Source organism: Sceloporus undulatus, chromosome 3 (assembly GCF_019175285.1).
Source record: "Sceloporus undulatus isolate JIND9_A2432 ecotype Alabama chromosome 3, SceUnd_v1.1, whole genome shotgun sequence".
Lineage (NCBI taxonomy): Eukaryota > Metazoa > Chordata > Lepidosauria > Squamata > Phrynosomatidae > Sceloporus > Sceloporus undulatus.
The window spans coordinates 272,972,657-272,998,160 of record NC_056524.1 but is presented as its reverse complement, the minus strand read 5'-3'; the positions used below and the strand labels follow the sequence as shown (position 1 = coordinate 272,998,160).

Below are 25,504 nucleotides of genomic sequence, written 5' to 3'. Positions count from 1 at the left end.
GGCCACTATATGGAAAGTACTCAGCATCAAAACTTTATACCAGGGAATGTTTTGAGAGAGTTTTGAACCGACTCTAATTATCAAGAAGGTAGACAGAATTTTCCATTATTCCCCACTGAGTTTTTGATCCTATTTAGAGGCTCTGAGCCTTTCAGATTGATACCACGCTGAGCAACTGAAATAAGCTCAATCTTCTCTTTTATTCCCTGAAACGCTTCCAAAACTTAAGATCTTTTGCACAATGGCTTGTCCCCTTGAAACTGACCAGCTGTTTTATAATTCAAGTGCAAGGCCATGATTGTTGTCATAGGGATGTATGGCTCACCCCAGTAATAAAAGTACTAGCTAAGTCGGCAGGCAACCTGAACACACACACACAGTATGAATTTATCATTAGAATTTAAGAGCAATTAGCACATATAATAATAATAATAATAATAAGGTTAATTCAGAGTATGGAATTAGCGAACAGCTTTAGAGAGGTGTTGGAAAAAGAGTTCACAAGGCTGGAGAAGAAATCTTGCCTAGCAGTCAGGGAAGCAAAAGACTTCCTTTTAGTCCGAGTTCCTTCTGCATTTTAAAAAAATAACAACGGGATGTTCTGCATAATTCTGTAGTATTAATTTCATTCTGTTAAAACTCAGGACCAAGAAGCCCCGCTTCTTAAGCAAAGGACAAATTAATATACAATGGATCCTTCCCATCCGTAGAGGATTAGTTCCAGCCCCCCCCCCCCCAAAAAAAAAACCACACAAACATGGCAGAAAACAGATAGTCACAGTCCATATTGTTCAATGGAAGCGATATGCATGTGGTTACATCAGTGCTTTTGTGTGAATATGCTGCCATTGAATAATAAGGCTGTGGCAACCCATAAGCAGTTACATCTGTGGATTGCCAGCCCACCGATATAAAAGATCCACTGTATTATGTTATATATTACAGTCGCCCCTCCTTTCTTGCAGATTTGAGGTCCGCGGTCTTCAATATTCATGGAGGGACGACCTCCATTATATCCAATGGGGCGCACTCCCGAAATGGGCACCCTGTGTGCATGCACCCGTTCAAGTCTATGGGGTTTTGAATATTGGTGAGTCTCCATTTTTGCAGGGGGGGGTTCCAGAATTCAACCCACATGAAAATGGAGGGCCAACCGTATATTATATTATATTATATTATATTATGGGTTGAGGCTCTGTTTTTGGATTTCAGATTTTGGGAGGGATTTTGGAATACCATACCTAATGAGGTATTTTGTTTAATGAGATATCTTGCATTTATCTACATACAGAATGAGATATTTTGGAGATGGCATCCAAATCTAAACACAAAATTCATTTGTGTTCCATAGATACCTTACAAACATAACCCAGAGATATTTTTATACAAATAGTTTTATAAGTTTGTGCATGAAAGAGAAGTGTGTGCACACTTGGCCATCAGAAAGCAAAGGTGTCACTATCTCAGCCACCCATTAAAAAAGTTTTGGTTTTTGGAGTATTTCGGAATTTCGGATTAGGGAGACTCTACCTGTATATTAATGAGATCTGTGAACAGATGGGCAATCTCCTATATCGCCTCCAAATGTGTAACTTGTAATGTCTCGTGAAGTCGAAGGCTTTCATGGCCGGCATCCATAGCTTTTTGTGGGTTTTTTGGGCTCTGTGGCCATGTTCTAGAAGAGTTTCTTCCTGACATTTCGCCAGCAGCATCTGTGGCTGGCATCTTCAGAGAAAACTATAATGTCTCATTGTCTGACTCCCCAAACCCACCATAACAGCCAGTCACTGCACTGAGTGAAAGACTTCAGCAGGCGACTGAGATGCAAGGAAGAGGATGCTTCCAGCCCTACCCCTTCCAGCATTAAGTGAGGATGTGAAGAGGAACTGCAACAGCAATCTTGCTTATAATTGTTGCAGCCTCACATGCTGCATCCTCCTCCTTCTACCCCAACTGGAAACTGAATGGACTGCAGTTGCTGGCTCTCAAGGTGGGCTAAGAGGGCATTTGCATGGCGTTACAGTAAGACTACATAGTCTTAATGAATATAGTGCAGTTACGAATCCATAACTCTATGTTTCAAATCTTTAGGCTCATAGACAGATGGCCATCCAGCTTCTGTTTAAAGACCTCCAAGGAAGGAGACTCCACCAAACTCCGGGGAAAGAGTGTGTTCCATTGTCAAAGAGCTCTTACTGTCAGGAAGATCTTCCTAATGTTTAGCCAGAATATCTTTTCCTGTACTTTGCATCCATTGCCCTTTGTCCTAGTCTCCGGAGCAGCAGAAAGGCGTTTAGAGAGGTGTTGCTTCATCCTCAATATAACAGCTTTCAAATATTTAAACATGACTACCATGTCCCATACTCTTCTCCAGGCTAAACATACCCAGCTCCCTAAACACTCCTCATAGGACTTGGTTTCCAGATCTTTTACCATTTTGTTCGCCCTCCTCTGGACACGCTCCAGCTTATCAATATCCCTTTTGAATTATGTGAATACAGTATTCCAAGTAAGGTCTTAAAAGCAATATTTTAGCCAAAGTATATAATTTTGAATTGTTTAACAACAGATTTAAAATGTTGTGCTTTTTTAAAATAAAGGCCACCAAACCAGCCTGATGAGAGTTTTACAATACAGCTACTGCTACTGAGAAAAGCCCTGTGTTGGCTACAGAATAGCCCAGCCTTCTTGGGCAGTATGACATGGACCTGGGCATCTGGTCAGTCAACACAATTGAATCAACAAGACTGCACTCTTAAGGGTCTCAAGGGGCATTTTCTTGGAGGCGAGTATCAGTAAATGACACCCAGAAGGATGCTGGTGGAACATCTTGAGTCTTTTCCTTTGGAAATACTTACTTGCCAATGAGTGGCACTGCCTGGGATGTTTCTGGCACCTTTTTGGCAATCAGGAAGAGGAAGACAGTCTGGGCTAGGAGGACATTGATGGAAACAGTGCACTTCTGGCCACCCGCTGCAGAAATAAGAAGAGATTCGTCGTTATTCGGGAAGGAGGAATGTGAAGGGTGCATCTACACTGTAGAAGTAATGCAGTTTGACACCACTTTGAGTGCTGTAGCTCCAGTCTATGGAATGCTGAGATCTGTAGTTTTTCAACGTGTTTAACCATCTCTGCCAAAGAGTACTGGTGCCCCACCAAACTCATATGTTTTCCCCCATTAATAACTTTTGCCCTCGTGACCATATCCCACTGTTGCTTGGCCGTAAGGATCCTGGTTTTCATCTGCAAAATATTGGAGGGTGTATATTAGGCTTCAAAGCAATCAGAGGTGAACCAGATTTGGTTAAAAAAACCTGTCAGGGCCAAGCAGTTGACACCTTTATTCCTAACTGCATTTCTTCTGACACCATGCGCAACCAACAGTTTTGACAACATTTCCCCTTAACAACATGGCAGCAGAAATACACACTCCTAAGTCTGGAAGTATGCTTATAGGAATCCTTCCATTTCAATCCACCTGCAGTCCTGAAAACGTTCAGAACATAAAAAGAGCCCTTTTGGATTGGACTGGGATGGGCAGCTATCATGCCTGTTTCCGCTGCCCACTGGAAACTTGAAGGGATGGAGTCAATCTGACTGCCTTTAGTTGGATGTTACACCTCAGGATGCTGCTTCTGAGAAAACCAGTTACCTGTGCCCACAGTTCTAGATTCATTGGGTTGTGAGACATACAACAGGATCTTAAGACTAAAGGATCCTTCCTCCATGTTCCCAAATGCAGCAACATTATCTATAGTTCACCACCACCACCAGAAACCTTGGGGCCACAATCAACCATTTTGAGCCAAAACATTAATTCTACCAGAGGACTGGTCGCTGTGGTATTGGTGGCTTCCATGTCATTTGAGCAGTGAATCTGCTTTGGTTTTTAGGCTGAATTATAAAGAGACTAAAGCAGTGGTAGCGAACCTATGGCACGAGTGCTATAAGTGGCACTCAGAGCCCTCTCTGTGGGCACACACGACATCACCTCAGCACAGAGTTCACCAGAGTGTGTTACTAGAAAGTCAGAGGGACATGGCACTTTGCGATATTTGAGTGGGTTTTGGGTTGCAGTTTGGGCACTCAGTCTATAAAACGTTTGCCATCACTGGACTAAAGCCTGTACCCACGGCAGGTCTAGCATGTTGGACTCAGTTTGGATTAAAACCTGAATTCACTGCTCCATCAGCATGGTATTCACTAGCCACCAATCCCCGGGTGGAAGTAATTTTTCCCCCCACATGGTCTTTGGGGATAGGGTCCAGCATCCTAGTTATCTTCTTTAAAGTTCACACAAAAGTCCGGAGCAGATTCACCTCCTGAAAGCTTCTGGCGACAGACTGCCTAGTAACACAGCATTGCTCACCTTTGGCAGGCAAGAAGTACACAACCACCGCCACTGAGGAAATGAGCACGCAAGGGATGATGATGTTGATGATGTAGAAGAGGGGCTTCCTCTGGATGATGAGAAAAAAGACAATCTGCTGGTACCCGGTATCATCCGGCGTGAAGGATCCGTCGTTCACTATCTTCTTAGCCGGCCGATGTTTAATTGCCCATTCTCCATTCTCTGTAGGAAGATGAGGGGAGCCATTTTATAGCAAGAGAGGCAGGCCACAATAATCATGGTGCATTTGAAAGCAATGGCCCAGAGTGTTCGTCCAACACTTGATACTTACATCTCTACAGTTCAGTTCGTGGCCATAACCAGATTGCCATGAATTCTTGAACCCAGCCTGGAATATAGCATCTTATGAAACTTAACATACTTTGTATTTCTAAAACCCATGGCCCATGTTTTACATGGTCTAATTAATGATGCATGCATAACTAATAACTAAGTAACGTTGGATAACGGAGAGCATCAAAGAAATTCAAAAGAAAATCAGCCTTTGCTTTATAGATTATAGCAAAGCCATTGATTGGATAGAGAATGAAAAAGTATGGATCACTATGCACAACATGATTTGTCCTTATGTGTAATTGTACTCAGAACAAGAGGCTACCATTAGGGCAGAATATGAAGAAGCAGGATGATTTCCAATTGGCAAAGGGATCATGAAAGTCTGGATTTTATTATCCTATCTGTTTAACTTGTATGCTGAACATATCATATGTAAAACAACTCAGAGGAAGGAGGCATGAAAAGTGGAGGAAGGAATATGCAGATGACACCATACTACTTGCAGAAAATGGCAAAGACTTGGAACGATTCCTGAAGAAAGCCAAGGAAGAAAGCGCAAAGGCAGATTTACAGTTGAACATTAAGAAGATAAAAATAAAGACCACATATGATTTACATAACTTTAAAGTAGATAATGAAGACATTGAAATAGTCATTAATCAGAATGGAGACTGCAGTCAAGAAATAAGTAGATTAGGACTTGGAAGCCAGCTGTGAAAGAACTAGTCAAGGGACTTTATTGCACTGTCTCCAGTGCCTGACTTACCTTTTCTGAACTAGGCTCAAATTCAGAAGTCCTATTCTCTGGAGCAGTAGAAAACAAGCTTGCTCCCTCCTCAATATGACACCCCTCCAAATACTGAAACAGGGCTATCATATCACCTCTTAACCATCTCTTGTTCAGGCTAAACATTCCCAGCTCCTTAAGTCTTTCCTCAAAAGGCATGGTATCCAGGCCCTTCACCATTTTGGTTGCCTTCCTCTGGGCATACTCAACATACATTACTGACCTTTCATTATCGACCATACATTATTCGCTTTAGAATTCCAGTAAGACAGTAAGAGAGGTTTCAGAGTGGAACACACTTCCTCAGAGGATGGTGGAGTTTCCTTCTTCGGAAGTCTTTAAGCAGATGTGGGATGGCTATCTTTTGGGGTGCTTTGATTGTGTATTCTTGCATGGCAGAATGGGGTTGGACTAGATGGCTTTTGAGATCTCTTCCAACTTTACAATTCTGTGATTCTATGATTCCATTCTGGACATTGTGGTCCAAAAAATCTGGCTTGTTTAAATTGATAAAAGTAAACCCTGAGCAAAGTGCTCCAGATCAAAGTGAGGGTTTAGACAGTTAAGCCAGAGTACTATGGCTATACCCATAATAGCATAAGTCAGTTCATCTCAACCTGGATGCCTGGAGCTGTATCCAGTTTACTCCCTTCCATGGCAAAGGGATTTCAGCCAGATGCTGGGATTTGAAGGAGTGGAGAGCTAATCTTGCCAGGTGCTCAGTCCCTAAAGTCTGAGCTTGCTGCGGCAAAAGCTCTCATTTTCATGTCTTTTTCTCTCTTCTTCTCCCACTTGTGAGGCAAAGCCATGCATAACAAGCTATTATGCTGCTCTGCATGTATTTTCCACCCTCTTGTCACATCTGCTGGAGCAATGGCTTTTTAACAGTCTAAAATCACCAGCTTGTCCCTGTAATGAAAAATTAAAAGCTTCTCGCGGCCAAAAGAAGACGCTTGTGCCTTCAATATGCTGTTCAAACAAGATGGAGAATGGCAGTAGCAGCTGCTCAGGACAACTGCGTCCCTGGATCAGTCAGCTGAAATGTAACTGTTAGCAATAGCAGAGGCTGAAAGAGAAAGAAAGAGCAGGAAGAACTCATTTGCTTGGTTCTTATCAGGAAGTGGAGTGTCCATGGAACCAAAGAAAACATTCCCATTTGGGAGGCTGTTACATGGGGTGGGCAACTGTGGTAGGTTCAGGGGCTAACTTTCTGCTTCCAGAACCCTTGCGTGGGCCCTTTCACATAGTTGTTGTTGTCAACTGCCTTTGAGTCAATCCCAACTCATGGCAACCCTGTGAATGAGGCATCCACTCTGCTTAGGCCCATGGTCTCTGTGATTGACTCTGTCCATCCTCTTCTCTTTCTGCTTCCCTCAACCTTCCCCAACATCATTGTTTTTTCCACTGAGTCCTGCCTTGTCATGATGTGGTCAAAGTACGACAGCCTCAATTTCATCATCCTTTCTTCCAGGGAGAGTTTAGGATTGATCTGTTCTAGGACCTATTTGTTTGTCTTTCTGGCCATCTGTGGCATCCTCAGCACCGGTGTCATCTGCATATCTTAGATTGTTGATATTCCATCCTTCTGTCTTCACTCCTCCTCCTTCTGAGTCTAAGCCTGTTCTTCATATGATATTTTCTGTGTACAAGTTGAACAGGTAAGGCGATAGGATGCAGCTTTGGGAAACCATTCTGTTTCCCAGCTGTGCCCATTTGGCAGGGTGAGCTCCAACTGATCCACTATCGTTCCTTCTTTTTCAGCTGTTTTTAAATTCTCCTGATTTCCTTCTGCCCCTCCCTCGTTCTGCCTTTGTCCTTAGCTTACTTCAGTTGCTGCAAACTGAATTCAAAGTAGAAATGTAGTTTGCACTCAGCTAACTCAACAGGGAAGAGCAGAGGAGGTGGAAGAATCTTGCCCTTCCCTGTAGAGTCAGGCAAAAGCAAACTGCTGCGGCTTCTCCTAGCTTGTGCATTCTTCTGCATTTATTGCCCCGCACACTGTTGAACATGTACGGACAGAAAAATTTAAAACAGTTTTCCCAGCTAAATATTTTTTTCTCCCCGTGGATGACTTGGTCCTCCCACCCTACGGCTGAGAAGGGCTCAAAATGCTTTGTATCCTCCTATACCCACAGGGTTCCATACAGCCATGTCATTTCCTAAAACATGAAAAGAGATAATGAGATATTGAGGAAAAAAGAGGACAGTTCTTTCTTTCTTTCTTTCTTTCTTTCTCATAATATCAGAAGTCAAGGGAAGCTGACTGGAGGCAGATCAGGACAAGCAAACAAGACATTATAAACATAGCGGATTAACTTCTGGAGTTATTTGCTATACACTGTGAGGATGATTATTGGCTTAAATGGTATTTTTAAAATAGATGGAAATGGAAAATAGATCTATCAACCATTATGCCTAGCCATGAAAGCTAAATGGGGACTCCATATTCATATGCAGTCTACCCCTCAGTGCCTCATGGCAGGAATGAACAAGAGCAAAAGTATGCTGCTTTCAAGAAATTGTGAGTTTGCCTGTCACTTGGATTCCCACTGGTATCCCGGGGGGGGGGCTTGCTGGGTTGTAGTCTGCACCCCCCAGAAGAGAGGTGACATCCGGTCAGGCTCTTCTGGCTTTCCCCATTCACTTGGCTGCCCAGTGGTATCACTAGGGGTGTGTGGGGTGTACAGCCCATACAGTGTGACAGCCCAGAAGAGGGGTGACACCTGAGCAGGCCCTCCTGGCTTGCCTAAGTCACCAGGCTGCCCAGTGGTGTCACTAGAGGTGTGTGGGATGTGCAGTCCTCATCGGGTGACACCCCAGAAGAGGGCTGACACCTGCTCAGGCCCTCCTGACTTGCCCAAGTCACTTGGCTGCCAGTGCTGTCACTGGGGTGTGTGAGGTGTGCGCTCAATCATGTGACACCCCAGAAGAGGGGTAACAGGTGATCAGGCCCTCCTGGCTTGTCCATTGGCTGTCCAGTGGAGTCATTGGGAATGTGCAATCCACACTGTGTGACACCCCAGAAGAGGGAAGACACCTGCCCAGGCCCTCCTGGTTTGCCCAAGTCACATGGCTCTTGAATGGAGGCACTGGGGGTGTGTGGGAGGGTGCAATCCACTCTGTGAGACTCCCCAGAAGACGGATGACACCCAGTCAGGGCCTACTAGCTTGCCCAATTCACTTGGCTTCCCAGTGGTGTCATTAGGAGCGTGTGGGGTGTCAAGCATTGGTCGGGCTTGCCTGACTCAGTTGGCTGCCCAGTGGCATCACTAGAGGTGTGTGGGATCACCTGGTGTGCAGCCCACAACAGGTGACATCCAAGAAAAAGAGTGACTCCTGGTCCTGTCTTCCTGGCTTGCTCAACTCACTTGGCTGCTCAGTGGTCTTACTAGGGGTGTGTGGAGTGTGTGGTCCACAGCGGGTGACACCCAAGAGGGATGGCACTTTGTCAGCCCCCCTCCCCCCCGGCTTCCTGCAGTGGCAGAATCCTCCTTACAAGGAGACTTCCACCACCATGGCAAAGAAGAGGGCCGAGGGCACCCTTTTGACTATCTGGCCTCCTCAACAGCCACCCTCACACCGGATGACACCAGAGGTGAGGACAGCACTGTGGCTGCCCACTGTTGGAAGCAAGATGATAGGTTAGATCAGTCCTTGATCGGATGGAAAAGCCAGGTTTTTGTACTGCAACTCTCATATTCCCCATCTAGCGTGGCAACTGGTCTGATGCAATAAGAAGAAGAGGAGGAGAAGGATGTCTATGGATCGAGGTGGGGAACAACAACCGATTAAAACAAAGCAACAGAATAGATGCATAACACCAGTTTTAAAAGGATAATAACAGTTAAAAGAGCATGTAAGACTACCACATATTAAAATTAATCAACTCATGCTTGACATTTTATAATTTAAAAATTACCTGGATAGGCAAGCTGGTATTTAGTGCTGTTTTAAACATGTGTACTTAAACAGCATAATTCTTACATTTTAAAAAATCCTTATAAGGACACAGATAGTATCTCTGCTTAGATGTGCTTACCTGTAAAATCTTCGGGGTCAATAAAAATCCATTCAATTGTCTGCTCTTCTTCCACTGTCAAGAGCAGATTGATTTCATGGGCGTTGTAGGTCCGTGACCTTGTAAACACAGAGTCACAAGCAAAGTCAGAGCCAGTGTGGGGTTGTGAGGACAGAGAGAAGGTACACCTGTTGGAACATAGGGCCTTCCCAGTGGCTGCCCCCGAATTCCATGCTCCCATCCTAGACTGGCACTCTCCTTACTCTATTTCCATTGGTAGGTGAAAACTGCTTGTTCTAGAAAACCTTTGACCCCCCCCCCCCCCCGGCCATGCATAAAAATACAAAAACACTCTCATCTGATCCCTTCAAACATTCCAGAAGCCATTTCTATCCCCCAAATCCTCTGTTTTCCCTTGTGGTCCCTCTCAAAACGGCTCTAGGAATAGAGCAGTCACAATAGCACTTACATTTCTATACCGCTTTATACTGCTAAGCACTCTCTTTGTAAGCTAATTGCCCCCAGCAAGCTGGGTACTCATTTTACCAGCTGATGAAAGGATGGGAGGCTCAGTCAACCTTGGAGCCCTGGGATCAAACTCACAACCTCCACACTTATAAGTTGCACAGATAAGTTTGATTAATTCAAGAAGGGATACACTCTTTCTATAAGCAAGCTTTGGGACCATGCGCACGGGCATGGAAATGGTCCAAAGCAAGCCTTGTAGGAAAGATGAAGTGATGAAAGAGTGGATCCCTTGTCACATTAATGGAACCTGTCTGTAATTTGCAAGCATCAAAAGAACATGTTGTCAGAAAGCGAGTTGTTCAAAAGGCAGGGGAATCCTGTACATCCTACTGCTCCAGGTTATGTCAACCAGTAAGCAGCCTCTCCTCAATTCAAGGTGGCAACTCTAGTCCCAAACCACACCCAAACACACTTTGTACCACACTTTGCTGCTAGGTGATTTGCATCCATATCTGAACTTGACAGACTTATAGGGTTGGAAAGGATCATAAAGGCCACCACTGGGAGCCAGAGTAGTGCAGTGGTTTGAGTGCTGGGCTATGACTCTGGAGACCAGGGTTCGATTCCTGCTTGGTCATGAAACTCACTGGGTGACCTTGGGCACCTCTCTCTCAGCCTCAGAGGAAGGCAATGGCAAAATGAATAACTATTGCCAAGAAAACCCCATCATAGGCTCTCCTTAGGATCACTACAAGTTGGAAATGACTTGGAGGCTCACAACAACAAGAAGAAGACATCCAACACTACATACTTCTGCAGAACAGTAGGAGAGAACACCAGAAGTAAAAAAGAGGAAGATGAAACTCTCCAAATAATGTACAGCTCCATGGTTGCTATTTCTGAATCGCTCCTTCTGCCCAAGTTGCAAAGGTGACGACAAAGAGCAAAGACTCACTGGAATACAAGGGAGCAATTCTGCCAGTCGAAGGGGAAGTAGGTGACAATAATGGAGCAGACGCTGCGGTAGATGGCTGGAGGAAGCCACGTGATGCTGCCACTGGGAGAGACCAAAACATTGGCATAGAGGGCAACGTCAAATACGCCATCGATGCTGCAAGAAATGAGAGACAGACCTTATAGAAGCAGAGGCCAGGACCAATGAACCCTCAAACATTTCACCCATGAAAGCTGGGACTCATGTGACCAAGCCACATCAGGATGTACATCAGGGTGACCAGAAGTCTTACTTTTCCAGGACATGTCCTATATTTCAAACTTCTGTCCAGGAGCAATTGCAAAATGTCCTCCCTTTTAAGCATGTCTAAGAAGCACAGATTTACATTTATGTGAGTGTGTTTTTAAAACTTTTATTTGGTAATATTCTACATTTTTCTTGAATGCCCTACATTTTGTGGTGGCTTGTCCTCTTTTTCAGTTGGGACACCTGGTCACCCTGGATGTAATCGAAATGGCAAAATTTATCCACGAGGAAGAACAGACAAAGTAGGAGAAACTGCAGCAGTTTGCCTGAGTCTACTGGAAAAGGTAAGTTAGTGCACCCTTTTCTCCTCTCCCCCTTGCTGAGCACTAATGCCTTTGGCACTTTGAACTCAGTTTGTAGCAATGGAAGCAAGGACAAAGGAGGAAAGTGGCAGGAGGAGAACTGGAGAAACTGTGGCCTCATCTACACTGTAGAATTATTACAGTTTGACACCACTTTAGCAAAGGAATCCTGGGGTTTGCCATTTTGCAAGATATTTAGCCTTTGGAGTCAGAGACCTCTGGTGCTGCAACAAACCACAAATCCCAGGATTCCACAGGAAGGGGCCGTGACAGTTAAAGTGGTGTCAAACTGCATTAGTTGAGCAATGTGGCAGCAGCCTGGGACATTTTGAAAGCAGTAGGAAAGTGGGACAATAGAGGATTAATTGGAACCGTCCCTGTCAAATTGGAGGAAAAGGCTGATTAGACTGGTCTTTCAACCCCGGTGCTGGGTCAGAATCCTCTACCACACCTGGGACCCTTATAAGCTTATAACATAACATTACGTTTTAATATATTATAATATAATATAATTCTGTGACTTCACTGTGTGACAACTGCCATGGCTGGATCCTATGGAATCCTGGGCCTGGTAGTTTGGTGATGCATTAGAGTTCTCAGTATGAGAATTCAAAATACCCTTCCCTAAACTATAGATCCCACAATTCCATAGGATGCAGTAATGCAATTAAATTGGAACCATGATGTTATAAATGTGTAATGTGAAAGGGCTTCAGGGGATGCCAAGCTAAAGCAATCAGAAAGGCACAAAGGAAGCCATTTCTCCTGATACAGAAGAGCAGGGTTGGGGGGGATGGAATTTTTGTTTATTTGTTTGTTTTTCAGTTTAAACCAGGTTTTTGTTTTGTTTTGTTTTTGCATCAGTATGTAGATATCCCCCGTTTCCAGGCACATCCTAAATTTCAGCCTTCTGTCCAGGAGGAATTCCAAAATGTCCTCCGATTTGAACATGACGAAGCATTAATTTATATTTCTATCAGTGCTTTCAGCTTTTAATTTGTGATGCCCTGCATTTTTCTTGAATGTCCTACATTTCATGGTGCCTTGTCCTCCTTTGCAGTGAGGACATCTGGTCACCCTGTGTAGAACTACACCCATATAGGACTTGATCTGAAAATTGGGGAGCAAAATGCAGTTCAGATGTTATGGCCACTAGTTTAAATCATAATTGTTCTTATGTTAATTGAAGGGTTCGTTTCCGAATGGCATTTCTTGCACTATAAAAGCAAGTGATTAAAAAGAAGCAACCGACAATGGATGCTGGTCTAACAACGAACAACTGCCAATAAACTCTTGAAATTAAAATGTTTAAATTCAAACACTGTTGTTCCAGTAAGAGGCTTGGAAAATAGTAATAATAGCCCGACTTTTATTAAATGAATAATCAATTAAAAAACCAGAAGTGTTTCCTTTAGAGTCATTTGGTTTATTATTTATTTTATTTTATTTTATTTTATTTTTATCCTGCCTTTCTCCCAAAGTGGGACCCAGGGCAGCTAACATACATAAAACACAACAGTTAAAATTGTACAATTAAAATCGTAAAAAATTATAAATTACAAATATAAAATTGAAAACATACAAAGTTAAAATTAACAATCCAAAGCCATCCCTCTCATCCCCCAATAAAGCCTGCCAGATCTCAAAAGGCCTGTTTAAACCTGCTTTAAACCAGCCAGCCTTGCAGAATAGGCAACCCGAATTCACTTGTCCTCTGGAGAAGGAGGAGGAGGAAGATGAAGAAGAGAAGGCAAGGAAGAAAGAGAAGGAGAAGAAGAGGGAAAAGGAAAAGGAGGAGAAGAAGGAGAAAGAGAAGGAAAAAGAGAAGGAGAAGGAGAGGACAGCGGAGGAACCCTGGAAGGATACTAACTTGTTCTCCAAGACGATATCTGGCAGCCACACCATGGTGGAGGGGATCCGTAAACACTTGATATTGTCATAGTCATCGGGATCCCACTGCAGGCGATAATCGTTCCATTTCTGGTGACAAAGAAGTGGATTAATTATTTTGGTGAGATGAATAATTGTAATGACATATGGAGGCTTCTGACAACAGGGAACCCAAATCTTGAATAATAGCAACAAGTATTAACTGAAAGAAAGAAGTTGGCAGCATGAGCTTTGGTAGACTTAAGTCTGCTTTGTCCAAATGAGTCCAAGGAAGCAGGCTCAAGTTTACGAAAGCTCCTGCTGCCAACTTCCTTCTTTCATTTAGTCTCAAAGGTGCTGCAAGATCTCTCTACATACTGATTGTAAAGACTAACACAGCTATATCTTTGAATAACAATTATTATTATTATTATTATTATTATTATTATTATTATTATTTCCCCCACTGGTCCCCAAAGCTCGAGATTTGAACCATTTCAAGTCAATCACAAATGGAATTCCATAAGGATCAAACCTGCCTCTAGACCCAGCATGGCACGGCGGTTGGGGGACAATGACTTGGGAACAGCTTGAATTCCCCACCTGCCATGGGAGCCCACTGGGTGATCCTGGGCAAGTCGCATGCTCTCAGCCTTAAAGGGAGGCAATGGGAAACCTCCTCTGAACAAATCTTGCCAAGAACAACCAATGATCGATTCACCTTAGGGTCACCATAAGTCAGAAAGAACTTGAGGACACACAACAACAGCAACAAAAACCCAGAAACCTCTAGGCTCAGCTCAGACTCATCCCAGAGCCTTGTCTAAGAAAACTCTCTGAACTTCATGGGTCAGTTTAAGCAACGAGGTGACTTGTGGCACATTCATACACATATACATTTAAACACCGCCTTATTGTTGTATGACTTTTACAATTGGAATCTAAAATAAATAGATAACTTTGGGGACCATGCCCATGAAGCTCATAGGGTCATTAAACCGTCATGCCATCAAGGGAGATAATGAATAGAGGACCAGATGGGAGTTCCAAAGGCCAGGTGCCACTGCAAGTAGGCCTGCTGTCCCATCTAACCCAAAACCAAAATCTGGCAAAAGGGGTCAACAACTCCCAGAATCCCCCTGAGAGATGCCAATGCTGGCTCAGTATTCTGGGTACTCTAGTCCAAAAAAGTAATTTGCCCAAGCTCTGAAAAGGCTCATGATTTGCAGGGCCTCTGCTCTGAAATGATAGGGACCGTGAAATCTGGGACCAGCACTTTGAACTGCTAAAGAACCCAAAATTTGCAAAGACAACAAAGATCACAATCCTGAAATTCAGCTGAGACTTGAGCTATTCTCTTACCAGCTCCACCCAGGCGTTGGTTGTGAGTGCCTCATCGCGTTCATTCTGGGAAAAGATAAGAGGGTGAATGGACAGCTGAAACAGGCAGATAAGGAAAGTGGATTGCAAGTATGTGTTAACACTGCTTGCAAAACAGCTCTGGAGACAGGATCCATGACCTTGCTGGCAGACCACAGGCTAAGAAATAGTAACAACCGATACATGGGGCCACACCTAGGAGTCCTTGTGTCTCCGGATTGACGCTTGCTTGCACCACCAGTGATGTTGTAGGACACACCATTTGATTCAAAAAGACACAAATTCGATGGAATAATGGAATAATCTTTGATTCAGCAACCCAGTGTCAATTCGACACACAAACCAGTTTTAATGCAAGTGGGAATGGGCTCCTAGTTTTAGTTACACGTCCTGTAAAGTTCTCTGCAATAAGTCCCATTGCATTGTTAACAAATAGTTCAAGGCCACATAAGAGTTACTTTAAACTGTAACTTTGCAGGCTCTGGACAGCATGAGTGGTAACATCTCTCAGGTCAGACGAAAATATCCTATCTCCTTGGAACCAATCCATTAGCTGGAAAATATATCTGAAGACTCCAAGAAGGCAAGGAGAATCTTGATATCTTGGGTTGATCTTGGTATCAGGGACCATTAGCTGTCTGCCTTTTGGGGGGAGAGGGGGGTTGCAACCTTCCTTACCAAGTGGATGAGATTGTGTGGTGAGAGTTAGCTTGAGCGAAACACGATAATGTCCCCCTTGTCTCTGGCGGGCGAAAGTTGCGGTTGTAGTTGACCATCAGATCATTTAATAGTTTCTCCTCCTGGTTCTGGCTCTGGACCACTGGGGGGGAAAATATGGGAGACATATTGAAGATGCAGGTACTTGTGACACCAACAGCCAGACATGTGCAGGAGAATGGAGAAACACGTTCTGAACATCTAGGCCCTGTACAGACCAGCCAAAAAGGCCAGCCTGGCGGTGGGTGTGTCGGGTGTTGTTGCATCCAGATGACGACTCTGCCTCCAGGGCGCCATGATGTGCAGCATCATGGCCAAGAGACTTTCAAATTGCAGCGCTATTGTCCTGTCGTTGAAGTGGCATTGCATTAATGCAAGTTCTATTAATGCAAAATGCCAGGCAATGCACTTCAATGACAGGACAATGAACAGGATCTGCATCGACATCATTAGAAAGTCCTTCGAGCAATTGCAGTCACTCTGTGCTTTCTGGACAGAATGATCATAGAATCATAGAGTTGGAAGAGACCGCACGGGCCATAATGAGGATAAGCATGCCGTCATATGAAAATCTTCTGACAATCATGCTGTAAGAACGGGGAAAAGGACGGACAAGGATTGTTTCATCCCCCATCTGACAATGTCTTAGAAATCTGCAATCTATAATCACAGAGGAAGGGAGGACAACAGAAAACAGGGGCAAGTGGAGGAAGGGCTTGTTTTCCACTGGGGTTTAACGCGGGTTACGAATCGAATTCAGATAGAGGGCGTTGCCATTTGAACCCGATTTAACCTAGAACGGTTCTAGATCACTGCATGCGTGGCCCATTTGAAATCGATTCTTTTTTTTCGTCCTTTTTTTAAACGCGTTAAATGCCTTTAAACCGCTTTAAAAAATAGAAGGGTCGAACCTTCTATTTTCTTTAATCCGGGATAGGTATCGATGTATTTCAAATGGGACGTTAGGAGGTGAATCGGGTTACCTGTATGGGAGGAGTCAAGTGCGAGTGGGCCGGCCCCTTGCCTAGTCTGTGTGGGGAGAGCCCATTTCTAACGGAGGGAGGCAGGGAAGGGATGGCTCCTCGCGAGGAGACATCTGATCTCGCCCAGGCAGGAAGGGCTCTGATCAATGGAGGGGGGGGGGAAATAGAGCCTTTCTCCTCCCTTTCTCAATGGAATCTGCCTTCTCTTCCAACCCTGGAAAGAGAATCTTTGGGGCAGAGTGCTCCCTCTCTGCTTTCCAGCAGCCTCCTTCATTGATCTCTGTGCTCTCTGAAGGGTCTCCATAGTTTCCTTGGAAAGAGCTTCGCTTTGCCAGAAGCCTCTCCCATTGATCTCTGGGCTCTCTGAAGGGATTCTCCCTGGCTGTCTTGGGAGACAGGATGCTGCCCTCCAAACCTATCCCCTAGTTCCTCTGGAAAGAGCTTCGCATTGTCAGAAGCCTCTCCCATTGATCTCTGGGCTCTCTGAAGGATTCTCCCTGGCTGTCAATGAAATGGAAAACATGCCAAAAGATAAATCGCTTCCAAATATTCTGGATTAACGTTACGTCATTCTGACGTACTATTGATTGACAGCTCCAATAAGGTATGGAGGAGAAGAATCGATTTATTTAAACACCGAATTCATGGCCAAGGTAGGACGCTTGCAGGTAAAAACTTCGATTTAAAAACAGATGGGAACGAAGAGAAAAAAAGCGATTCGGAACGCGGATAAGACCGGGTTATTTTGAGATCGGATCTATTAAAAACGTTTGTATTTTAAATCGTTTCAACATCTTAAGTGAGAACACCCCCGAAGACATGCAATTAAATTAGTTGCATGTACAAAGCTTAGGAAATTTCCTGTCTAAAGATGCAAAAAATATCTCAAAATTTTTCGGCGAGAAAGGCTGCCTCCCTCCAGGAGAGGAGGCTGTGGCCATCTTAAGCAGGGCCCTGTCGCAATTCCTTGTCACACCCTCATTTGCTGGCAGAAGGGGCTGGAAACATCCTCTTGTTGCTCCCCAGTTTCGGCCTCCATCACTCCCTGTGGCTGCTGGCTGTTAAGGTAAGGCTGGTTCAGAGAGATCAGCCCAGGAGACATTGCTTACTTATGCATTCGTAAATTAAGGTAAAGAGGCTATATAGATATCAGAGAGTGTTTCCAGCATAGAGATCTCTGAATTTTGTACAGAATAAAGTCCAAACTGCAAAGAGCATTTTAAAAAAATGTGCATTTTCAAAGACATTTTTGCAACAAAAGGAAAACACCTAAAATTACTTGTTGCTTCATTTGACAATGAAATTACTGGACAATTACATCCTTGATGTCTTCAGTTATATGTTGTCTTAATCTATGTTGTACCTTGCCTTGAGCCCTGGGGAGAGGGTGGTAAGAAATAATAATAATAATAATAATAATAATAATAATAATAGACAGTAGGCAGAAGGAAAGTAGATTTCTGTAATCTTTTGTTTTGTGATTAGAGGGGCACACTGACCTCCAAGAGACTTCAGAGGACTGAACCCATTATATCCCTTGCAAAAACAAATTACCCCACACAAAACTATAAATCTCAAAATCCCATAAGACAGAGCCATGGCTGTTAAAGTAATAGTATCAAACTGCTATAAGAATGTAGTGCGAAGTGGCGTTCCCAATCTGTAGGCCATTGTTTTGTTTTTCATGTTGGTTGACAGATTTTGGTTAGAAATAGATTAGATCCTGGGCTTGTCTACACCATTAAAATACTCCTAATTCAAATCAAATAGACTGTGATCCAGCCACACATTGTTCGAAAGAATAGGGGCTTTTTGCATGGGGGAGGGAGGACTTTATAAACTCCACCGAAAAGGGATTCGTGCTTTTTTTACCAGAGGATCCATGGATATTCGAGAAGATTTACATTACTGAACATGGGGATGTCAGTCTGCTTCATATGGAGGACAAAAAGATGTGAATTTGCACAGGGAAGTGAAGCGTCGATTGCGTTTGCATCAATGAAGTGTTGATGCGAATGTGTGAAAATCCACAGCTAATCGCATAATACCCTGACATGTGGACTAGCCCTCTGTCCCTGTCGACCGAAGCACCTCTGTCGGTACCAAAAATGGCCCTCTGCCCCTCCATGTGTATCCATCCCTATTGTAATAGTGTGAGAAAGAGAGGAGAAACTCACTTTAATCACATCACGCCTCTGTTGCGTTCCTCTTCCTTGACTCAAAACACTCCATGCTCTCCTGTTGTGCACCTTCCCTGAGCTTCAATGAGGAATTAATTAGACAGGCGGCATGCATCTCTCTAATGCTAATTGATTACTAATAAATAGCCCTCTTGGCTCTCCCTGCAATCTATCCTCATCTACTCCACTGATCCTTACTAACGATTTTTTTTAAAAATCCCTTGCATTATCAAATTATTATGGAACGGCATCAGCAACTACCTAATAAAATCTCAAAAGGGAACCATTGGAAGATGCGCTGGCCAATTATCTCCCTTAGGATAACTGCAGCTGCTTTCTGAAGAAGAGTGGGCTGAGCTGGGCAGGAGGGTTGGCCTGAATTTTGGCAAGGGTTTTACATGACAACGGTCAGCCAACAACATTCCCCACGCTTGCGAATGGATGCGACCAGCAGCTGGCCACTCAAGGAGTGCTGCTCCTCTGCTGTCATTTGAAGGTCTTGCATTTTAGGTATTATCTGTATTTGAGTACTTTGGTGGAAACTCCCTGTCGGCACAGAAACTGAGGAACAGGGTTGTCATTCGCTAGTTTTCTTCTCAAAGGAAGCAACTGGGGATTTTATCAGTTTCTTTTGGGGCAAGAAGGTCTTGCGGAATGACACAGTTTTTGCAGGCCATTCACAGTTTGAGGTGTATCCTGCACATACACACAAAAAATGTACATGGTTGATTTGTGCAGAAAACATTTTCTGCACAGGAAGCAGCTTTTACTGCTCAGGTAGAGCCAGCATGGCAAAGTGGTTTGCATGTTGGATTACGACTCAGGAAAACAGGGTTTGATTCCCAGCTTGGTCATGAAACCAATTGGGTAATCCCTTGGGCAAGTCACACTCTCTCAGCCCCAGGGGAAGGCAATAACAAACCTCCTCTGAAATAATCTAGCCAGGAAAACCCCATGATAGGTTTATCTTAGGGTCGCCATAAGTCAGAAATGACTTGAAGGCATACAACAACAACAACAACAACAGAATATTTATTTATTGAGGTATTGATATCCCGCCCTTCAGCCCTAATGGCTCTCAGGGCGGCTTACAATTATTATTAATCAGACAGTTTCCTGCCCACAGGCTTACAACCCAAAAGACAGGACACAAAAGGAGAAGGGAATGGTGAGGGGGGCAGGGAATCAGGTCCAGCATTCTTCTCTCCCTCTGAGGCCTGGACCAAGGCAGATGGACCAGAGGGAGGGCTCTTCTTCTTCAGGCTAACCTGATGGTGCTGGGCCAGCCTTCTCTCTCCCTCAGAGGCCGGACGATGACAGTTAGGGAGGGAGGAGCCTCTTTCTTCAGGCTAGCCATGATGGAACTGGGCCAGCCTTCTCTGTACATCTCTCTTTCTGAGTGTAAGGCATCATCCAATTCCTCCGTCTGACTTGGGGGTCTGTAGTAGACTCCCACCATAACATCCCCTTTAATTTTATCCAGATGTTCTTCACCTGACTTTCAGGTTTTAAGTCCTGTATCTGTTTGCAGATGTAAACATCCCTGACACATAATGCTGTTCCTCCTCCTTTCCTGTTTGGCCTATTTCTCTTCAAAAGGATTATATGATTACTGCATATGTACATTTTTTGTATCTTGATGATTTCATAGTTCTTTCCTTGATCCAGTTGGAGGTTATTGTGTTCAAAGAGTCAGTTTTGCCAGGCCAGGCCCTGCTTATTGACCCGGCAAAATCCCACAACCGAAAGTCTTCCTACAAAGAGATATCTCAGGAGCGCAGCTGGGCTCCGTGGGTTTTCTCTGCAAAGTGGAGGAAAAGCCTGAGGGTGGAGGTGGAGAGGGAGAAAAAGCAGACCTAAGTCGGTTCAAGTGGAATGAATGGACATAAAGTTGCACTGGAAAAGGAGCGATGTTGGAGAGAAAGAAAATAAGAACGTATGGGAGTGAGTCAAAACATAGTGACATGCCTGGCCCCTGGACAACTAGCCAACACCTGAAATGGTCCTTCAGCATCTCTCTGGTGTGTTGCGTGTGTTCAAGTAGTTTCCAACTTATGGTGTCCTAAGGCAAACCTATCATGAGGTTTTCTTGGCAAGATTTGCTCAGAGGAAGTTTGCTATTGCCTTCCCCTGAGGCTGAGAGAATGTGACTTGCCCAATGTCACCCAATGGCCTGCATACACACACACACACACACACACACACACACACACACGTACGTTAGTCCAGTTTTTCTCCAACCTGGAATTCTCTGGCTGGATTAGGCTACAACTCCCATTGTCTCCTACCTGCATGGCTCTCCATTGAGGAGGTCTAGGTTATGTTGTTGTTGTTGTTGTTGTTGTTGTTGTGTGCCTTCACATCATTTCTGACTTATGGCAATCCTGGGGCTGAGAGTCTGTGCCTTATCCATGGTAACCTAGTTGGTCTTCATTGTTGAGCAGTGAATTGAACCCTGGTCTCCAGAGCCATAGTCCAGTGCCTGTCCAAGGCCCAGGCTCCAATCTCTAAATGGCCACCTTGGGGTCAGTGTTTATTAGCTTTACTGACTCCCACATCTTGCCTGGAAAAGTTATTTTTTGGTGGTGACATTGTCCAGAATCTTGCCAGCCTTAAAGTCGCCAAAGTTGGAAACGACATAAACTTTAAATAGCAGGGAGCCAGGTGTATATTCTAGTGATTATGCAAAAATGTAAAAAATGTCCCATTTGCTCCTGTGGCCACAACTTATTCAGTGCACAGCGCTTTCAGGTCGAACAGACCCCAGATTTTAAGATTAGGGTCTAATCTGTACTGCAGAAATAATACCATTTTGACACCACTTTAACGGTCACAATTCATGTTATGGAATCCTGAGATTTGTATTTTTGTGAGATATTTAGCCTTCCTTGTTTATTTTATTAATTTCTATGCCGCCTTTCCGCCAGAAAGGGACCCAAGGTGGCTCACGAATCCCAGGATTCCATAGCATGGAGCCGTGGCAGTTAAAGTGGTGTCAAATTGGATTGTTTCTGCAGTGCAGATTAGACCCATGTTGACTTCTTGGTGTTTAAGTTAGTGAAATCTCTTAGTCCACTAAAGTTTTTCTCATCCATCTTTTTGCAGGTTCTGAATGATTCCTTGGTGTGGATTTCGTTGTGATGTAGCCCTTCATAGCCTTGGGTCCAACAACCCAAAACGCCCCACAGCAGCTCAGTGTTGAGAGAGATGGGTCTGCTGTGATCTCCTCTTCCAGTGCCCTCCACATCTGGAAGAGGAAAGGGGTGCAACAAGGACCTGGGGACCAAGCCCCGCAACCCTCTGCCAAGAGAGTGACCCTTGAGGTTCGAAACACAGAAGAATGACGAAAGTAGTCCTGCCTCAGGTACATAAATGCGCAAGATGGAAAAAATAATCGAAAATAATCCCCCCAAATGGTCAGAAAATGCATTTCTTGAGTGTCAGCGAACCCTAACCAAGATGAATCTTGCAATGAAAAGTATCTTCACAATTCAGGGTTTATTCGGTGCCAAATTTGCACGTGATTTTAATACAGAGAAAACAGCATTTTCTGTGCAGGAAATGTCTTTTTTGTGTGTGCAGGAAACATTTTCTGTTTAGGAAACAGCCTTTTCTATGCAGGAAACATCACTTTCTGTGCAAGAAACATCCTTTTCTGTGCAGGAAATAGCCTTTTCTGTGCAGGAAACAGCCTTTTCTGTGTAGAAAACAGCATCTTCTGCTATTTCTCTACATCGTGTCCTGATAAATGGCCTTTGATTCAGAGTATATTAGTTACCCATTCAGATAGTCAGATGTTGTGCCGTATCTCTTTCTTCTAGAGCAAACCATAATTTCTCATGATCTACACAATTGAAGCCTGTGCTATAATCTATGAAGAAGAGAGTGATTTTCTTCTGAAATTCTTTGGTGTGTTCCATTCTCCAAAATGTGTTTGCAATATGATCTCTATTGCTTCTTCCTTCTTTTTTGAACCCAGCCAGGATGTCTGGCATGCCTCACTCCATTTTGTTAAAAGTCTTATTAAATCTTGCTTGCTTGTAAGATTGGTACAATTGGCCAGTGGTTGCCACATTCCCAGGATCCCCCTTTTCTTAGGGACTGGGATGTATTTTGAACATATCCAATCTGCGGGCCATCATTTGGTGTCCACTATTTGTTGGCAGGGTTTCATTATAATTTGGATGGACTCCATCTCTATAACTTGAAATGGCTCCGTTGGTATGATACCTTTTGTCCCTGGTATTTTATTGTCTCGAGTGCTTTGAAAAACTGTCAAAAAGTTATTTCTTGAAGGAATCTATCATGATTGGTTTATATCACATCAGATTTCTGGTCAAGCCAGTAAATGTGCCGACTGCAGGATGCTATTTTTTTTAACCAAAAAAGTAACTTTTTTCAAGTTTATGCAGCTCAGAAGGAATAAGCACTTAGAGAATAATTCTGGAGGAGTCCTGCACTGGTGCAAACTCAAGTTTCTGATACACTACAGCATTAATGCAATTTGATACCGCTTTAACTGTCATGGCTTCATCCTATGAAGAAACAGACCAAAATTAAGCCATGGGTGGAAATGGCGGTGTGGTAAAAACAGTGCTGCTCTAAAACATAACCCAAGGAGGTGCATGCTTCCGAGGCTGCATCTGCACTGCAGAATTAATCCAATTTGACACCACTTTTAACTGTTGTGGCTGCATCCTATGGAATCCTGGGATCTGTAGTTTGTGGTAGCACCAGAGCTCTCTGACAGAGAAGGCTAAATGTTTCACAAACCTACAAATCCCAGACTTCCATAGCATTAAAGGAACTTTCAGCTCAGCTAAATTTTAAACAGAAGATGTATAAGAAATGGAAAAAGGGGGAAATCACAAAAAAGGAATTCAAAGAAATAGCAGGCATTTGTAGGGTAAAGTCAGAAAAGCTAAAGCACAGAATGAACTCAGGCTTGCTAGAGAGGTTAAGAACAACAAAAAGGGCTTTTTTGGATATGTCCGCAGCAAAAGGAAGAAGAAGGAAACGGTAGGTTCACTGCGTGGAGAAGATGGCAAAATGCTAACAGGAGACAGAGAAAAGGCAGAATTACTCAAGACCTTCTTTGCCTCAGTCTTCTCAGAAAAGGCAAAGGGAGCTCAACCTGAGGATAATGGAGCAGAGGACAGAATAGGGGAATACCGGTTACACATTAGGACAATCAAATGCTGTGATGCACCCATTTCTTTAAGAGCAAGCCATAGTCTCTCATGATCTACACAATCAAATCCCATTTCGGTAGCATGGAGAGCTCCCTTGAAATGAATGGAATGAAACACAGTGTGAATTCACTCTCCCATTGACATAGAAACTTCAAGCTACCACAGGTACATCCCAGACCAAAGCTAGAGCCATCCAAGGTGCTGGACTCCACCCCCTCCATCACACACACACACACTTAGGTTCTGGATATGAGACAGTTCCTTTAAACTTCAGCCTCAATTTCAGCCTCAAACCCAGAATATATTCAGCATGTCAATGGGGTATTGACATGAAGGCCACCAGCTGCTACAGTGGCAATAGTGGCAATACTCTTTGCAGGGTTTGAAGTGTCATTTCCCCCAAGCAAATCACATACACACACAGAGAACTGTACCCACCACAAACGATTTTTAAAAGGCAAGAGAGGGAAACAGGAGGAGCCGATCAGCCGGGGCACTGACACATTACACATAATAGCAAGTAATTCTGCTTTTCAGGACAGAGATGAACTTAAAGGTAGTGTGCTAATCATATCTTATTCAAAAGAGATGCAAGAGAAATGTCTGTAGGAGCAATACTTGAGTCATGAAAATTATAAGATCACGTGAGATGTTCGAACATAAATGAAATATTTCAGGTGGGGGGACCCAAAAAACCCATCAGGTTAATCCTAATCGTTGCTTTTAAATGGGTATGTTTTGTTGCTGTTGTATGCCTTCAAGTCGTTTCCAAATTATGGCGACACTACCTATGGGAAACCTACCATGAGATTTCTTGATGAGATTGTTCAAGAGTTTGCCTTTTGCCTTCATAGAAGCTGAGAGAGTGTGACCTGCCCAAGGCCACCCATGGCTTTCCACGGCTGAGCAAGAGATTCAAACCTTGGTCTGGTTAGTACTTGGATGGGAGACAACCAATATGCCAGCGCTGTAGGCTATATTCAGAGGAAGGCAATGGCAAACCCCCTCGAAATTCCTTGCCTAGAGCCAGTGTGTTGTAGTAGTTTGTGCAGTGACTAGGACTCTGGAGAACAAGGTTCGAATTCCCACTCAGCCATGGAAACCCACTGGATGTCTGGCCAAGTCACACACTCTCAACTTCAGATGAAAGCAATTACAACCCCCTCAAAAGAAACTCCCTAAAACCTCTGTGTTATTCTCACCTGAGAGTTGCCATAACCAAGAGACACTTGAACATATAACAATAACAAAACCCTATGAATATGGGTATAACCAGTGTGTAATTCTGGTGGGCCAGCATAACCATGTGTAATCGTATGTGGACCTTTATGCTGTGCAGGTGATCACTGCCCTTGATAGCCAAATGGAATGATTTGTTCGCATGGGACCAAGAGAACTATTTGCTTATTTAGGACTATTAGAGACATTATCTAGAGAAGGTATGGTACCAAATAGCAAGTCAAGGCAGTAGTCCTCCCACCAAATCAATTCTAGAAAGACACGGAGACACATGAAGTTGTATCTGACAATGAGCCACAGTCTGCAACATTCACAAGGGGGGGGTGTTTAAATGCCACATCAAAACCACAAAACCAGCCCAAGGGCTATTAAAGAAGTATGTACAGTTGGTGGAAAACCGAAGTTTAATTGGAAAGCTTGA

At 43.8% G+C, this 25,504-nt stretch overlaps 1 protein-coding gene across 3 annotated transcripts in view; it reads right to left on the bottom strand.

The window, feature by feature from the left end:
- The window catches only part of CHRNG (cholinergic receptor nicotinic gamma subunit), a 56,573-nt gene that overhangs the window by 7,908 nt on the left and 23,161 nt on the right, over positions 1-25,504 (bottom strand). For all 3 annotated transcript variants that reach the window (XM_042456188.1, XM_042456186.1, XM_042456187.1), the window contains exons 4-8: positions 13,394-13,503; positions 10,916-11,071; positions 9,514-9,611; positions 4,370-4,573; positions 2,859-2,973 (exon numbers count right to left, since the gene is read on the bottom strand). In XM_042456188.1, coding sequence (XP_042312122.1) covers positions 2,859-2,973; positions 4,370-4,573; positions 9,514-9,611; positions 10,916-11,071; positions 13,394-13,503 — 683 coding nt within the window. The remainder of the gene's footprint in view (positions 1-2,858; positions 2,974-4,369; positions 4,574-9,513; positions 9,612-10,915; positions 11,072-13,393; positions 13,504-25,504) is intronic.